The sequence below is a fragment of the Pelodiscus sinensis genome, chromosome 1, assembly GCF_049634645.1.
Source record: "Pelodiscus sinensis isolate JC-2024 chromosome 1, ASM4963464v1, whole genome shotgun sequence".
Lineage (NCBI taxonomy): Eukaryota > Metazoa > Chordata > Testudines > Trionychidae > Pelodiscus > Pelodiscus sinensis.
The window spans coordinates 52,310,165-52,328,785 of record NC_134711.1 but is presented as its reverse complement, the minus strand read 5'-3'; the positions used below and the strand labels follow the sequence as shown (position 1 = coordinate 52,328,785).

The following is an 18,621-nucleotide window of genomic DNA, read 5'->3' as shown; positions in this document are numbered from 1 at the left end:
AAGAAGAAGAATCATTACCATATTGTGCTATTTACTAACATTAATACCTTGTTTTAAGCAACAATACATTAGCATTTTTGATGCACTGATGGTGTTTTACATCTCATACCACTTCAGATTTTCAGTTCATTCTTAAAAATATATGTGGGGAAGGAGCAGAAAGGTTTTTCTTTGCTTTATTTATAATTACTCATGTATCTTAGAAAACTATTGTTTGTGACAGATATATAACTATACCATTATATATGTGTAAATTCAGTTCACTACAAGTGTAGCAGTACTGTTTATAATTGTTATATCAGGCTCATACTTTAACGTGCAGTGTACTCACAAGGTTTTATTTGCATAGAAAAAAATCAAACTCTTCTTCTTAGACTGTAAGCATCAGTGCATGTCAGCTACAGCAGGATGTGCAAGAATATAATTCCTAAACTAATTACAAGTGATGGCATGAAGTGTTTCACAAGGCCAGTCAACTGTAAGTCATTCTGAGTGACAAATTGTGCTGAAATTTTAGCCAAAGGCATACACAAACTGTAATGAAATAATGAACATAAAAAGTATACAAAGCTAGTACTACAGATATGTCTTAAGCCAATTAAAGCAATTCAGTCTTATAGCTGGAAATGTATCTTTAACTCACCCTCTTGAAAATATTCATTTATACAAGCTCTTGCTGAATTATTGTGCAGAATCTACTGATGCAACAAGATGAGGTCCTTCAGCCAAAGGGAAAATATATAACACTTTTTATATCTAATCTCTTTTAACCACGACAGTCCTTCATTTCCCTCATTCCATATTGTTTCTTGGAACTGTTATAAGCTCTTTCTATAGGATCTATGCCCATATTTCCACTTCCTTCTTTTTGCCATCTTTGCTCTAATGCGTAACTGCAACCCTATCTATGTGGGAGCACACCCTACAAAATATTCATAATACATATCCCTATAATTACCCCCACTAAGCCCTCACAAAATGTTAAAATGCATATATTTGTAGCACAGATAACTAATAGCAAATGTAGAATCTGTAAGCCAAATAAAGATTCCACTCTACCCTCCTGCCACAACTCCACTCCAAAAATAGGACATTTTTATGAAGTAAAATAAATTAAAAAAAATATGGGCATGAATATTGGATCCAATCTCACTGCTTTACATCTCTTACTATAGTCTCCAAAAAGAGAAAATTTCAATTTGAAATTTCAGTTTGAGCAAAAGCTTTCATTTAACTGAAAAGCTCATGAGAAGGTAATCTTGATAACTGAGATCTCACAAATGCATACAATTATATTAAACTATGGGAAAAAAGAATAACAAGCACCTCTTCTCATAAGTGTATGAGTCTCAGAAACATAAGGCAAGATACAAATTTACTAAAGGGACTTGAATTGTCCTATACCAATTGCAATAACTGTAATCATAAAGAATACTGCACATGGCAAGAAATACTATAGTGAAGGTGGCCTTACATTAGTAGTTCATAGGTCATCAAGGAAAGAATACTGAAAATCAGTAATGTATCAAATAATTAAATGGACATGTGTCTCCAATGGGAAAAAAGCCAAATATATTTAAAACCTAGAAAAAGTAAAGTAGGGAATGCTTAAAAAAAATATTAACATTAATATACATTAGTAAAACATGCCACTGAAGTTAGGATTAAACAGACATTTAAGGGACCTGTAGAATCTTTAGAAAGAGCAAGTATATAAAAGAGGAACTGTCGGAGGAAAGAAGAGATAGAAAGGATGAAAAGAACCAGACAGAATGAGGAAACATGAAGTATGATAAATTCCCTTAGCAATTTTTAGATTCAATTGTTCTACAATTAAGCAAATTAGCTCCCATTATGCATATTTGTCATTTTTAAAACCTTGCACATTGCAGTCAAGATGTAAGTATAGTTACTATAATGAAATAAATTAAGCAGTTGTTCAATTAATAGATCATTTTTATGGTTGTCTCACAATGCATGAATTTTGGATTTTGTTTTATTAAGTCAAACAACAGTGTGTCAAAATGATTCATTAAATAAACATGGATATCAAGTGTGAAAACACAGGTGATTCCTAGCATTTGAATTGGTGAAGAATTAAAATGTTCTATCTACCTTGAACATAAACTCTTGCCTGATGTTTATCTTGTCCTTTATAGTTTTGAGCTTCACATTCATAAGTCCCTTCATCTTCAAACTGAATATTTAAGATTCTGAGAACTGCACCAGACATGCTTATCTCAGCAGTTGTTGGCATGGGTTCAAGATACTTATTCCATCTAATCTCAGGAACAGGACTTTGAAAAAAATACAATAATACAAGTTAGCACTGTTTAGGAACTGGATTTCATTTGTATTGTGCAGAAATGTATTTCCTGCTGAAATGTTTTTGTGTTAAATATCCTGAACTTTTGCTCCCAATGAGATATGAAAGCCAATATATTTTTCTACAACTAAATTAAAATATACTTACTTCCCAAGTGCAAAACATTCCAGTGTTACGTTTTGCCCCAGGAGTGCATATGTATCCTTGAATTTAACCTTGATATCAGCTGGATATACTTTAGGTCCTAAGATTAAAAGAGATTCATAAACATAGCTGGTCACTGGCAGAAATTAACACATCAATTTTAACTTACATAGCTAAAGAAAATTTCTTAAAATTCTAGATGGAATTCTTCTTTACAATATGTGATACTGCACCCATTATCAATGAGGCCTGACTTAACACTGAGGCTGTGTCTACACTTCACCCCTTTTCTGGAAAAGGGATACAGATTAGACACTTTGGAATAGCAAAATCTGTGGGGGATTTAAATATCCCCTGTGGCATTTGCATTTACATGGCTGCCGCTTTTTTCCGGCTTGGGGATAAGCCGGAGAAAAGCGCCAGTCTAGACGTGATTCTCCGGAAAATAAGCCCTTTTCCGGAGGATCTCTTATTCCTACTCCAAAGATACAGAGCAGTTCTCCTGCTGTTTCATAGTCTGGGGTTAAGGGTAGATTCCTCCTCCGTCTTCTAGACCTGACTCAAGTTAGGCTGGCATAGGATCCACAGTTTGTCTATTAATGAATAAGTGGCATATATTGCTTAGTGGTATAACTGAGATAGTTATCCAGTAGTCCTAACGCCAATTAACATTTTTTTCTGTGCACAGTAATCACTCACGAATGAAGACATACCATGAGTGTTTATTCTAAGTCCTCTCTAAATGAGGAAATTCTGCAGTAATCATTCTATTACAACAGTAAATAAAGCTGCAACAGGAATCTAGTGTGTTCTTTAAAATTTCAAACGCTCGTTCACTAACTGCCTTAAGATTTATCTCAGAGCTAAAAAATACTGCAGTAAATGGGGGAAAAAAATCGACACAAACAGAACACTTAACAAATACTTACGGTCTGCCTGGGGAATAAGTGGAATGAATTTGCTGAAAACACTCTTCGTGATTGAAGGACTGGACACAAAACATGAATAATTGCCTTTATCTGATGCTTCTACATTTGCAATGTAGAGATTGCCATTTGTCTGTGACACAAACCGTCGTTTATCCAAAGTAATGAATACTGGGAACTCATTTAGAAGCCAGCGATAACTGAGATCATCTAGAGGCAAATATTTTCTAGTTAATATTTAGCAAAACCAGGAGTAATAGTATCAGCTGCTTGTACCAAATCAAGACACAGTATGTTATGTAGTATCCTCTATAGTGATGTGAAAGTCAGTGCCTTTTGCAGAGTAAACAATAAGGATGACTAAAAATTGGGGATCTGTAAAGCTAACCAGAAACCTAGAAAACCCATCTGTTTATGAATTGATTTACTTCCCTTTAATCAGCAATTTATTAGTTTGTATTTAAGATTATGGAGTCATGTAAGAAATAAGGACACATATCTCAGAGCAGCAAATTAAAGGAGTAAAAGTAATAAGGGATAAAATATGTTTGCCAGCTCATCAGAAAGTCAACTTAAATTCTTAAAAACAAAACATTAAAATCAAAATGTTGTACTGTCTGCTAAAAAGAGTAAGATGAACTAAGATGAATGTTTGAGAGATACTATCTATTTACTTTTGAAGTTCAAAATGCTCCATTTAATGTTCTGAAAAATATGAGGTGATATAAAACTAAACTAAAGATGGCTTCTATGAAAAATAAACCACATGGATTAAAAATAGAGACAATAGGTTAGGCCATGATTTTAAAGGTATTTAGGCATTGCTCCATTCAACGTTGTAATGCCTAACCTGGTTTAGGACCTTAAATCTCATATTTAAAAGTATCATATGTATTCAGGACTAGATTCCACAAAGGGGATTGCAAATGCGGTGTTGCAATGCCTAACTTTTAGGTGCATTGCGTAGAGGAGTCCCTAAATTATGTGCCCAGGCCATCAACAGAAAAAAATGGGGAGTTCCACTTTAGAACGCAATAGCTCAAGTGGTTAGAGTATTCACCAGGGATATAGGAGAGCTGGGTTCACAGTCCATGCTCCGCATGAAGCAGAGTGGGCAACTGAACCCATGCCTACTGGTTAAAAGAGACGGTACCATCACAGCCACCTCTCCCTCCTCTGGCAGCTGTGCTTTGTTCAGGCCTCAGTCCAGCAAGGGCACTATGACAGAATGTCGATCAGAGTACTGCAATTAAGGGTACTTCTACTTTGTGAATTATGTTGGGGCATTGGCATGATGTAGCCACTGGGTGTCAGGACTGCCATGGCTTTGTGTATGCCCACCAGGAGAAATGTAGGTGTCTAAGGAATGTAGGCACCTTACTGGCATAGATGGCAACTGAGCAGGGGTTCTGAGGAGCTAAAGTTTAGGTGCCTAAAGTGCCTGTGACAAACCTAAATCTCTTGGATTTGGCTTTTGGGACCCTAAGTCTCACTGAAAGTCAATGGGACTTAGGTTCCTCAGTGAGTTAGGCACCACAATACCTAATTACCTTTACAAATCTGGGACTTATGCCATTAGGGAGGAGATGAGAGAGAATTAACTTCTTCTGAGGTACCATCTCATCAGCTGACTCACTATAGGAACTGGCATTATAATCTGTTAATTTAGGTGCCTAATATTAGGCACCACAGTCCATAATTAGCTTATAGAATACGGCTATTTCTTCCTCCATGTATATACTCATTGTAGGATCACTTTTGGTAATGTGACATTATATACAGCAATCATTTATTGTATAAATAAAGTGTAACTATTTGAAGGAACGTAATTGTTTCGGTATTTCTTCAACAGATTTAATCAACGATTTGGCTATTAGGAAAATAAGAATTTTGCATGCTCTATATATCTTTCTTGAGGATGAATTCTCCATCAACTAGAGAATATCTATTATGGGGGAGTTAGCAATAATAGCAAGTTTCCTGAAAAGAAGCATAATTTTGCCCTCTAATACCCATTGTCTAACTACTATCTGAAAGCATTTGTTTGCAGAGCTAATTTAAATTTGCTTGCTTTCAAACCTTCAGCTGCAGCTTTTCATGTGGCAAGCTAAGGCTCAGAATTGGTAATTACTGCACCAAAATAAAGAGACTGAATAACATTTAATGTTAAATTCATGTCAAACTTGAATTAAACATTGTTAAATTGTATTAACAGACAGACATTTTAAGACCAATAAGAATAAAAGCTGTATTTTTCTTCTGTTTACATGATGTCAATATATAATGTTATTACAACAGTAAAAGAGATGATGTATAAAGTTAAAATGCAATGGCCAAATACTGTTCTCACTAAGGTACATAAATCTCTTGGATCTGGTCTTTGGGAGCCTATTGACTTCATGGGTACCAGGATGAAATTAAAATGATCATGTGAAATTTTTGGTTGCTGATTTTCCTGAATTTTTGGTTGCTAGGGTATCGACTGCATAAGATCAATTGGTCTTATCTTAGGTAGGTCTCTGGTGCCTTGGTGTAGTAGCTATGTACCTCAGTACCTAATATATTTATCCTCCCAGTAGGCCTGTGAAGCAGACAATTGCTATTACAGATGTGGAACTGAAGTGAGGCTAAGTAATTTTCCCAAGGTCACACAGGAAATCTGTGGTGGAGCAAGGAACTGACTCAGGCAATGGATGGTACTCCTTTCCAAATTCTAGAGAATCATGGAAATGGAGGACTGGAAGGGACCTCAATAGGTTTTCTAATCTAGTTCCCTATAATGAGGCAGGTCTAACTATTATTAGACATCCTTTGCCAGGTTTTCATCTAACTTGCTCTTAAGAACTTCCAGTGAAAGAGATTCCATAATCTTCTTAGGAAAAATATTTTATTTCTTTTCAGTTATATTATTTCTATTTTGAAAAACAGTTTGTAAATTCAAAAATTAATTTGTACCTTATTGTGGTCATTATGTATATAAAGCCTTAGAAATATACATTACAATATAATTTCAGCTTCTAATAGGCTTTCTTTATTGTTTATTGCATATTACTATATACATTTGTAATAGTTCAAAGGCAAATTGACAAGAAAAATCAGCCATGTGTTGTTTGCATTGTGCTTTTTTCTATTCTAGTTTATACTGTGGAAAATTTCTCCCTCTTCTTATACACTGTTCATCCATAAACATAAGGGCTACGTCTACATTGGCCCCTATTCCGTAATAGGGATGCTAATGTAGCACTTTGGAATAGGCAAATCCGCGGGGGATTTAAATATCCCCCGCGGGATTTGCATTTTCATGGCTGCCGCTTTTTTCCGGCTTGTAGATAAGCCAGAGAAAAGCGCCAGTCTGGACGCGATCCTCTGGAAAATAAGCTCTTTTCCGGAGGATCTCTTATTCCTATTTTCCTTGAAAGTAGGAATAAGAGATCCTCCGGAAAAGAGCTTATTTTACGGAGGATCGCGCCCAGACTGGCGCTTTTCTCCGGCTTATCTACAAGCCGGAAAAAAGCGGCAGCCATGAAAATGCAAATCCCGCGGGGGATATTTAAATCCCCCGCGGATTTGCCTATTCCAAAGTGCTACATTAGCATCCCTATTATGGAATAGGGGCCAATGTAGACGTAGCCAAGCTGTCCAAAACTGATCTAATAGATTTGTTTGAGTAAAAAATTACTGCTGTTTATTATATACTAGCCAATTAGCCCGTCATAAGATGGGATTTTCAGGTCTTCTTTCCTGAGCTCTCTCGCTCTGTCTCTCTCTTTCCCTGTCCTCCTACTGCCTCCCCCCCCTCTCAGGTCTCCTCCACCTCCTGCCTCTCTCTCCGTCTCTTTCTTTCTCTTCTCCCCCTCCTGCCTTTCACTCTCCCTTTCACTTTTCCTCCTCCTCCTGCCTCTCTCTCTCCTTCATCTCTCCCCGCCCCCCTTCCCCTTCCCCTTCCCTCTCGCCATGGGCTTGGCTGAGTGCTGACTGCTCAGCCGGGCTGCTGCGAGGGAGGGGGGCAGGGCGGTGACATACAGGGCCAGGGGACGGGACCAGGTACGTCACCACCGTCCCTTCCCCTCACCCCTGGGGGAGCCGAAACAGCCTCTTGCGCTCTGGCTCCCCTGGCGGCCCAGCTGAGGGGCGCAGCACTCAGCTGAGTGCCACAGCAGGAGGGGAAGGGGCCGGTGATGTACACGGCCCCACCCCCTGGCCATATATATCACCGCCCCGCCCTCCTTCCTGTCTCAAAAAGTCGCTTGCCGCCGCTTGCTCCCCCGCCGGGGCCCAGCTGAGTACCACGCAGCCTCTCTCTCTCCATACATCATTGAGCACTGCTCAGCTGGGCCCAGTGGGAGCGCCACAGTGCACCACGCAGGGAGTGGAAGGGGGCGGGGCTGACCGGAAGGAGGGTGGAAAGCAGAGCTGAGGGGGGATCGTGGGCTGTGGGGCTGGAGGAGAGGATGGGGGGGGCCCAGAGGAAGGTGGGAGGGAAGCAGCGCTGGCGGGGGGGAGGTGTCTGGGAGGCTGTGGGGCTGGCCGAACTGCCACGGAGGGAGGGAAAAGGGGGCAGGGCGCTGACGTACATGGCCAGGGGGCATGGCCATGTATGTCAGCGTTACAGGCCCACAGACAATGGGCTACTATATATATGATGAGCCAAGAAAAAACCTCTCTCTCTCTCCATACATCATTGAGCAAACAAGACCACAGGTTTTCAGAGGAGGAGAGGAATATAATCAAAGACATTATTTAATTTAACTAATTGAAATATTAAAACTGTCCAGAAATCTTTGTTTATTTAATGAGCCAGTCCATGCTCCAAAGGACTAAAAGAATATCAGGAGTCATTTACACTGTATATACCAATGATCTCTTATCCTATTTATTAGATTTGAATTTAAAACGTATCTAATCACACATATACACCCTATTCTTCCAAACTATAGGGTATGAAAACAGTGCAGTTTCAGCTGACTTACCTGGATAATGGTAAGGAGGCTCACAAAGAAGCACTGCTCCGACACCCTCCCGTACTTTTACCTCATAGCGTTCCTCAGGTGGAAATGTATCAAGGTCTAGATTTTTTTTTTAAGACAGAGACAATATCAAGATTTTTTTTTATTCTTTTCTACAGCTTCTTTAGAGATAAATGTAAAAATATGTCAACACAAAGTGTGGGGCTATAAATCCTCTTTTGTTTTAGTTCTGCTATCATCAACTGCAATGGCTCTGCCTGTTCTAACTCCTGCACTTGCAACTGTTTATAAAGAAAAAAAAAAGGCTGGCCTTGGCTCTGATACTCAGGTCCATTTAGACCTAAGAACTCAAGGATGGGTAGGCAAAAGTGGTTTCTTAGAACTTTTCGTTTCCCTAAGGGTATGTCTACACAGCAAAGTTATTTAGAAATAACAGCAATTATTTTGAAATAACTTTACTAGCGTCTACACAGCCAAACCACTATTTCGAAATAAATTCAAAATAGTGGAGCACTTATTTCGAATTTGGCAAACCTCATTCTACAAGGAATAACCCCAAATTCGAAACAGCTACTTTGAAATAAGTGTTGTATAGACACTTATTTCGAAATAGGGAGCCTCCAGCCTTCCCAGGGTGCCCTGGTGGCCACTCCAGCCTCAACCAAGAACACTTCTCTCCTTTGCCCTCTCCCCAGAGCCCTTAAAGGGATTGACTCTGGCCACAGTGCCTGTGCCAGCTCCAAGCCTACCAGCCCAGAGCCAGCAGTCACTGCCCCTGACCCAGTGGCCCAAAACCATGAGCCAGCAAGCCACTGGCAGCCAGCCCTCCACCGCTCCGCAGGAGCAGTCTCCCAGCTCCCAGGAGCCTGCCAGGGCCCGGAGAAGGTGGGCACCTTCCTGGTCCAGGGTGGAGATGGACCTTATTCAGGTCCATAACCTCCACACTAGACGGAGGAACGCGGCCGTCTACAGCAGGATAGCTGACAGCCTGGCCACCAAAGGCCACATGAGAACCCAGGAGCAGGTTCGTATGAAAATCAAGTTGGTCCAGCGAGACCCCCCTACCCTGAGCTTCCCCTCCCACTTATTCCCCTTGCTTCCCCCTACCAGATCCCTCCTCCCAGGTTTCTCCCTCCCCTCTCCTGCCTCCTTTCCCCAGTCTCATCAGAGTTTCATTCCCTCCCCCCAGTTTTATTAAATAGAGTTTGTGTTCATGAAAATACATGTATTTTATTTGACATCAGAAAGGGGGTTAGGGAGGGGTAAGTGGAAGGATGTGAGGGAGGAATGAGGCACAAGCCCCCAGTGGGGCAGACCAGGGAGGCTCTTAGTGCTCCTCAGGATGGAAGCTCTCTCGCAGGGCCTCCTGAATACTGACAGCCCCCCAATGGACCTCCTGGATGGCAGCCTGCAGAAAGTACAGCCAGGCTCACAGCAAAGCATCCAAGAGCAGCACCAGAGTGCCCAGGGGCATGTCTGGCTCCATGTTTCAGAGTGCTGTGGTGTCCCGAGTGAGGGCAAGCAGAGCACACAGAGACAAAATGCTTTGCTGTCCCTCATCGAGGTAGACAAGCAAGCAGGAAAACCTGAGAACTGGCTGTCCGGTTGGGTCCCTTTAAGCACAGGCCTCAGATAGCCTCAGGCAGCAGCCACGCACAGGAAGTCCTGACCTGGTGCACTGCTGGAACTGGTTCTGGCCAGCTTTAAATGCGATTCACAGTCCACTCAGTGTGGGTGCGCTATTTCAAAATAGCAAAATGCTATTTCAAAATGCATTTTGTGTGTAGACACGTTATTTCGAAATAAGATATTTTGAAATAACACTATAGTGTAGACATACCCCAAGTGATCAGCTATCTAGAAAGCCAATTCAACCCCGGTTGTATCTAGGAGCATCTCCATGGCATCTCCCAAGATGAACCAGGCTGCTTGTGCCTCAAGCACTCTCTTCAGCTACATCTCCTATGCCATTTGAGATGGGGAGGCACAAAGCAGTGGAGATCTTTAGCTCGCTGGCAGAACCAGTGCTATGGACCCTTTGTGCCAGTGGAACAAGGAAAAGGTCTTCTGAAGAAGGGCCATGGATCAGGACATTGTTTAGTTGCACATTCTACAGTCTGTGGTATTGAACTTATGATGGCCACAATGATAAGACATTGTGCTTTGGTTGCATGTCTGTTACAGAGAGCAGATTATTTTTATTAATTTAAAAAATGGTACCTATAAGATGGTTGTAAATGCCTTCCTTTGTCACTTTCATTGTTGTGTCTCTTCTCAAATTAGACTGTAAACTCCTTGGGGGACAGGGGCTGTCTTTTACTAAGAGATTGCATAGCACAAAGTGCAATGTGTGTGGGAGAATCCAGAATGGGTTTTCTATGTGCTAATCAGTCTATATAATCAGCCTAAGCATTAAAAGATGTGCAAAATACCCTTCCCATCAAAAGCCAAAGGAATCATGCAACCTGAAATCATTCAGATTATTTCAACTCTGTTAGGCTGCACCTGCTCTTCTCTTTTACTTAGTTCCCAAAGTTGCTAAAAGTGTCGGGTCCCAGGATCTAACTACAACTAAATTTCGTGAGTAGCAAGACAGAATCAATTAGGATAGAAATTGCATACACATTTACACAAAAGGACATCAATTTGATTTATGAGCTACTATAACTGAGAAGGCACAGTAGAATAAATACTGTACACATTGCAGAGGAACTACAAAATAGTTAATTCCCAAAATACAGAAAGAATAGGATGAAGATGAAAGGCTCAATAATCTGTTAAATTCAGCAGATGTCTGAAATGAGAAAATTATATACCAATATCATTTGCCAAAATCGATTGACCTTCTTAAGTAGTTAGCCATGATATTTGCTTCACAACATAAAATGATGACCCTAAACTCTTTCTTTTCCCAGAGGCAGACCTGCACAATTTCTTGTCAGGTTTGCTCTATTTTTCATTACCCATCTCATCTTGACATTCTGCAGTTGTATATTTATTATAATGATTGTAAAAACTACTAGTGCTATCCTTTAGTGGAAAATGCAAAACAAAGTGATTACTAGTTTGAATATGGCCAACATAGGGTTTGAGGAAAGAAAAAAAATCTAATTGTCATTGTTTTAATACTTACTTTACTAATTTTCAGTTAAAATTTGTAAATGCATAGCTTTATTTATGGTGTGTTTTGGAGACATTTGTGAAGTTTTGGAATAATCACCACAAATTCAAAGGCAAAGTAAAGAAGAGGCAATTTAATTGTAAAAAAAACCACATTAGGATTTTACTAAAATAGAATGACCTGTGTCAGACTGCATAGAGATGCCTGTACAATTTGGAATCTATAACTGCACACTTTCTTCCAACTTATAAAATGCTGTAAATGCTAATTGGCTCGGTGTCTAATCTGCATAATGACTATAATAATTATAAATAATATGAATACTTGAACTCTAATTGGAAGCTATCTATTATTAAACATAGTGCAAGAATTTGTATAACCATTTTAGAGTTATAACTGTACAGTGACTATGGAAATATCCTTCCTCTATTTGGCTACTCCAGCCCCTCTGCTTTGATTTTGCTCCTGTTCTTACAATTTTCAATTGGTTTTTCACCAAAAAGGAGGTGGTTCAACTGACTGCCATCAGCATAAGCCAAAACGCACCAATAATTTATATGAAAAAAGAAAATTCCCCAAAGCAAAAGAAGTTTGTGTGTGTGTGTGTGTGTGTGTGTGTGTGTGTGTGTGTGTGTGTGTGTGTGTGTGTGAGAGAGAGAGTGTTACTATATCATAAAAATAATTATTACTTGAGAAGCCAGCACTATAGCTGCAGGACACTTTCATTGTCTATCTTTTAATAGAGCCTTACACCTACTTAAAGAGAGACAATTGCTCCCCTCCACCAACTTGTTCAGGTCTGCAGCTGTCAGCATCTACAACGTGAGCTACTGCAATACATGCCACACCATTGATATTAAAGTGAATGTGTGCCTACTGGATGAATTTACTTTCATTACAGAAAAACTATAATCCAGCATTGAATTTCTGCTAGAAAATGTACTATGGAGTATTTTTATTTAAAATACAAATGACACTTGCATCCAGACTTATGTGAAAATCCATGAATCTGGCTTCACTTTGAAATATTTCATCATTATTCACAAAAAGTGAAATACTGCCCTGTGCAGAGAGCACTTGTCTCTCTCAAGCCTTTAATGTTGGGATGAAGCAATCCATAGGGCCTTATTTGGGATCCCTGCACAAGGATGGATTTTACCTTGTATTTTGATGCATAAAATATTTCCAGGATTATATCACTTTAAGGGGGAAATTAAAAAAAAACACAATTCTTTCTCCAGATGATAAAATCTAATCATTTGTGTTTCCCAGGTATATCCCTTTTAAGTGAGGGATGACCCCAATTTTATAAGAACAGTCTCAATATTTGGAAATTTGCCTTATATAGGCACCTATTCCTCCCACCTCCATCCCAATTTTTCACATGTGCTTTCTGGTCAACTTAACCACAGTACCAAAGTACCTATTGTTGACTGTATGTATATGGAAAACACTGGCTAATGATTGTCTGAAGTTGACAGAAATGCCCTCAGCAGGACCTTACATGAGATGTAAGGAATATAGCATTCTTTTCACTATAAAAATGACACATCATCCATTTTAGAACTTCAATCTATTTTGACATGGATGACAGATGACCTTCATCATGTGAACTTTTTGACAACTTCCCCCGGGTTCCATGTTGTCTTAAAAAAAAAGTAGGACACTATATACCTAAAGATTGTGAGAATTCCTCCTTTCTGTCTAACTACATTGTGTGGCCCTCTTTGCAGATATAAACGCAAGGCCTCTCAGATGGTTACAATGCCAAAAGCAGGATGAAGAGTTATACTGGTTTAAAAACTTAATCTTGTTACAGACTAACTTGGGTAACCCTCTGAAGCTTGTTGTCTCTGTCGATTATGACCCTTTATATATATAATTTTCACAAGCAATACAAAGATACAATGCAGTGACAATAAAATGCTGCAACAATAATAAAATTAAATATTGACCATTTAAATCTAATCACTATGTACTTATCTGTTTTAGAATTAATAGTTGCTTACATCCAAAACTTAGAGCAGCTTCAGCACTTCGGACAGTTCCAAAGATATTTGATGCTATACAAACATATTTCCCAGCATCCTTTGATTTCTCTGGGTTATTGATAAGAAGTCTACCTCCCACAATACTATAGCGTTCCTTTGTTAAATCAATATCCCAGTTATTTAGTTTCCATCTATTAAAAAAAGAAAAGATTATGTGATTCTTGCAACAGTTTTACTCAAAATATTTACAAGACAACTCTTCATATATGGATTCACAACTTGATGTTAATTGTAAAAAAATGATATTATATTCATGTATTTACAATACATGGTTTTATTTTAATTTTCCTCAAACAAGGCTCTCAAATTTGAACAGCCTTAAATAACCTATAATCATGATATAGGCTGTGACGTCGTAGCTGTGTGAGTCCCAGTATATTAGAGAAACATGGCTGGTGAGGTAATATCTTTAAACAGAAGTTGGTTCAACAAAAGATATTATCTTACCTAAGTTCTCTCTCTATAAACAAGATGGTCAGCCCAGTCAACTAGGTGAGAAGAAAAAACATCTGCGAGGTAAGACTACAGGAACTATATGGTGGGGACATGTAGTTAAAAAACCCACACACACTGTGCAGCAGAAGAGTTGCATTTTAATTTCTTCCAGATCCTCCCCTGTACACTTGGGGATCTACAGGCCAAGGAGGTTAATTCAGGCCTAAAGTAATAGTATTCCCAGTAGAAAGAGATTTGTTTTAACAATGTCATTATCTTAAAAAAACAAAATGAATGAGGAGCCCATTCTCACTGCTACAAGGATGACTGCATGAGAGACTGGGTGAGTAAATGGATGGACTGGCTCCTGCATCAGATTGTGCTGATGTGGCATTATTTCATAAAATGCAACCACAACAACACAGGAACTCATTGGACCAAATTTATCCCAGTTGTAACTGCACTCATTTCCAAAAAGAAAGTTATACCAGAATTGAATATGACCCAATATTTATAAACTGCCTACACAATTGCATGGGAATAGATAGGTATTATTATGTCCACCAGAGGGAGCGCATAATCTGGTTTGAAGGTAATAGAAATGTACCGGCATACATTTTCTTTTTGTATTTTATTACTCTCTGTTTTGTTTCTTCAACAAAAAAGAAGTCTATTGAAATGTGTTAAACACACTAATAGTTTGGGTGCTAAAATTGATTAAATATTAACATTTAAAAGAGAAAAAAACATGCAAAGTAGTTTCAATGAACCTATATCCCTAACAAGATCAAAACTCAATAACTTTGAAACAGGAACCTTTTCCATAGTAGCAGCTGCAAGCAATAGTTAAAATAACAACAATAGTAATTTCTTTAATAATAAAAATGGAATTAAAGAATGTTATTTCACCAACATGAGGAAAAACACATGTCGACATTATTAAAAAATTGTAAAATACATGTGGAAATATATAAAGGTGGTTATCACATACATAGTTTAAACTGTGATTAAACAGAACATTTTGCAGAAATGGGAATCTGTGGTTATTCAGAAGAAAAAGACATAGTAAATATGTTTTTCTGAACTTATTAATTTGAGGTCAGTACACAATCATGTTTCCTTGATCTTACTTGAATTTTTCCTTTGTATGAACATAATATTATTTATGTTCCTCTGTAAATCAAGGAATTAAAGTACCTTAAAAATAAACCTTAATGGAATCATTCAAAATGAGCAGAAACCATTACTGAGTAATCATGGATCTTATTACTATAAATACTGTCTCTTCTCATGGAGTTCCTCTCTTTCACCCCCATAAGCAAATACTTAGGAGTAATTTCATGCACAAGACAAAAGACCTATTTTGTTCAGCACAACTTTGCATGTGCTAAAAGCTTCTAAGGAGTGCAGGTCTTTTCAGAGTAAGAACTATTGTTACACTTACTGTGTCACTGCTAAAACAAATTGTAATCTCTTTAGGCGATGGAACACTTTTGTATTTGTTGTGTAATGAGTTTGGCACACTTTGAGGTGTATATGAACAAAAATATGGGGCAGTGTGACCTCCATGCTAACATAAGAAGCTAGTGGCCCATTTAGAGATAATCCAGTTGGGGCCAGGAAGCCTAGAGACCTAGAGAGAGCAGGGAAAGGGCAGCCTAAAGAAGGGCTCTCTTCCAAGAAAGCCAGGAAATCTCTGAACTCAGAATGAGGGACTATGGAACAAGCCTGTATGGAGGCAGAATATGGTAGGACTCTGGATGCTAAGTACTTGAGAAACTGGAGAGGGCATTAGATGAAGTGTGCCTGAGAGAAACAAAGTCAGTTCAAATCTAAGAGTCGACAACCTAGGGTTTAAGGATCTATTGTCAGAGGTCTGAAGTAGAGGGGTGGCACTTATCCCCTTTGTGGTGTCATCTTTCAAGGGGATAAGTCAACTACCTGAAAATGTTTACAGAACCAAAATGGCAACTTTAAGCCCTAGGGAAGTATGAAGATTTGCCACGTGTAGAGACAAATAGTGTAGGAAAAATCCTGAATAAATAGGGAAGAGACCATAATGCAAATAGTGAAAAGACCAGGAGAGCTAAAGATGGAGCTCAAGGAAGGACTGAAGGCTTTGAGCTGGGCTACTCTGTCTCCAAAGTGGAGAGGTCTAAACCATCACAGTGACCAACAAGCTTATGAAAAACTAGTGGAGAGAGAAGAAAATCAAGGCATTGTTCTGACATAACTATAACAGGAAATAAGAATGCTGTTGAATCATGCTAACTGCAAATAAGTCACAAACTCACAGCAAGAAATATTCAAATCTGTTTCTTAGTAGAAACTCTACATTCACCAGGGTGTTCACCACACAAATAATGCTGCTGCTTTGGACTTTGAAGGAGCCATGGTAGATGGGTGTGTGTGTGTGGAAACCCTGCTAGCTTTCACGACCTCAGTGTACTGTATATTAGAGAGAGTTTATTTGTCTGTAAGTGAGTAAGCAAGTCTTTCAGTCTGTCCATCGGACCATCAAATTGGGTATGCAGCTTCCTCTTACCTTAACTTAAAGCTGAAGCCTGTTCCCCTGCCTCTGATGTATATGGAGATACATAAAACCATACAGAAAGAAGACAGAATCACCAGGCAGGTGAAAGTGGCTGGCTGGGAGCAGGCCCCAACCCTGTCTGGGACAGCCTCAGCCCCAAGCCTCCTACCCTCCAAGTGCCCTTTAGAGAGAGTGACGGGGGGACTGTGGCTTCCCTACTCCCCACCCCCATTCATACAAGAACATTGCTGGCTGTTCCTCTTCATCAAGGAGTGAAGCAAAGGGCACAGTTTGATCCATTCCTCAATCTAGCTGGAGAGCATGGGGCAAGACAAACCTGGACCTGCCCAGCCAGGGGATCTGCACCCCTCTCCCAGCTGTACTTGCTGGAGCTGCAGCAGCCACGGAGAGGTGCTTCTCACCTGGCCCCAACCTGCTTTGGTGAGAGAGGGCAGGGACAGGCATCTCTCCCTGAGGCAGTCTGCATACTGAACCTCTCATCCCCAGCCCAACCCCAGAGCAATGATTTAAATCAAGAAAAACAAAAATTAACTGAGTTAAAGACCTGAGCAACACCAGGTAAATCTTTTAGCACTATACGAAGGCAAAAACTCTCTCCATTTCAAAGGATTAGAATCTGAATGAGTTGTCCACCTTCAGTATTCTAGTCTCAAGTTCACCATTTACCATAAGTGCTTTGCGAGGATGATGTGGTGAAAATTAACACTTGGGGGGCACTGTGCTGATGCTATCGTATGGTAGATGATCATAATATTATTACAGATACTGAAAGAATGGTTCAGTTTCTCAATTGTGCGTTCCTTCATAGAACTCTGACAGGAAAATGAGCTTGTCAGCTTATGAGTAAAATGGATCCCTTGCCTTGAAAGGAGTTAGAAGTCTGATCTTACTCTAAAAAAGAGGGTTATCTGGCCATGATAAGAATGTATACCACCATGTTCTTCTGACAAAGGTAAGCTTCAGAGTATGTTCTTTGATGGATGCTGAGTCATTGAAGCATTCCATGGATGCCATGAGAGCCCACTCATACACAGAAGAATCAGTCGTCATGAACTAGTTCATTATCTAACTTACTATGACAGAGTTCATATGGAGAAACTCTAGTCTAGAGCTAGTAGAAACATTTTCCTTAAAACATTTTTCCATCATCAAAGATTCTCAGATTCAATGTGACACTGCTATCTGTGATTTTGAATTGGTTGGAAATGAAGGCCTAGTTTGAAAGTTCACCCTTAGGCTCCTAAAACCAAATTGAAACCCCCCTGAAAATGTTCTATGAAATGCAGCTCATGTTTTCTATTGAGACCTTCTCTAGCTATCATTACAAATATAAGGAAAACTTTTATTAGTGAAAAATTGCTCAAACATCGACACCTGTGTGTCTAGGAGGACTATGCATCCATGTGTTAAGCCAATCATTCATTCCAAATCAACACATTAGAATATTTAAAATGTTCAGTTTGTGATATACATTGTAAGTCTTGTAATTCAAAATCATGCTAAAAGTTTACTTGTAAGTTGGAAAGGGAATTGCTCGAGCCCTGCAGTTCATGGAAACTCGTCCATCTGTCGATTCCTCAGGGTAGATGGTATCAATCGGTTGCTCCTCAAAAACTGGTCCATATCCTTTTCCATCCTCTGAAATAAAAATATAGGTTGACAATTAATATGCTGAAAAAGTAAATCTTAAGTAACAATGGCCATACCATGTAAGACCAAAGGTTCATCTAGCCTAATATCCTGTCTTCTGACAGTGGCCAATGCTAGGTGCTTCGAGGGAGTGAACAGAACAGATAACCATCAAGCAATCCATCACCTGTCACCCATTCCCAGCTTTTGACAAACACCATCCCTGCATAGCCTGGCTAATAGCCATTGCTGGACCTACCCTCCATGAATGTATCTATCTCCTTTTGGAACCGTGTTATAGTCTTGGATGTCACAACATCTTCTGGCAAAGACATGCACAGGTTCACTGCGTATTGTGTGAATAAATACTTCCTTTTCTGTGTTTTAAACCTGCTGCCTATTAAGTCAATTTGGGGACCCCTAGTTTTAGTGTTATTTACCCCTAGTGTAAATAACACTTGATCACTT

General features: G+C 39.3%; 1 protein-coding gene across 10 annotated transcripts in view; it reads right to left on the bottom strand.

Moving 5' to 3' along the window:
* Positions 1–18,621, bottom strand: part of CNTN1 (contactin 1) — a 393,162-nt gene that overhangs the window by 130,721 nt on the left and 243,820 nt on the right. For all 10 annotated transcript variants that reach the window (XM_075930024.1, XM_075930057.1, XM_075930017.1 and 7 more), the window contains 6 exons: positions 18,036–18,162; positions 13,494–13,666; positions 8,367–8,462; positions 3,400–3,606; positions 2,474–2,570; positions 2,116–2,297 (listed from right to left, as the gene is read on the bottom strand). In XM_075930024.1, the coding sequence (XP_075786139.1) occupies positions 2,116–2,297; positions 2,474–2,570; positions 3,400–3,606; positions 8,367–8,462; positions 13,494–13,666; positions 18,036–18,162 (882 nt within the window). The remainder of the gene's footprint in view (positions 1–2,115; positions 2,298–2,473; positions 2,571–3,399; positions 3,607–8,366; positions 8,463–13,493; positions 13,667–18,035; positions 18,163–18,621) is intronic.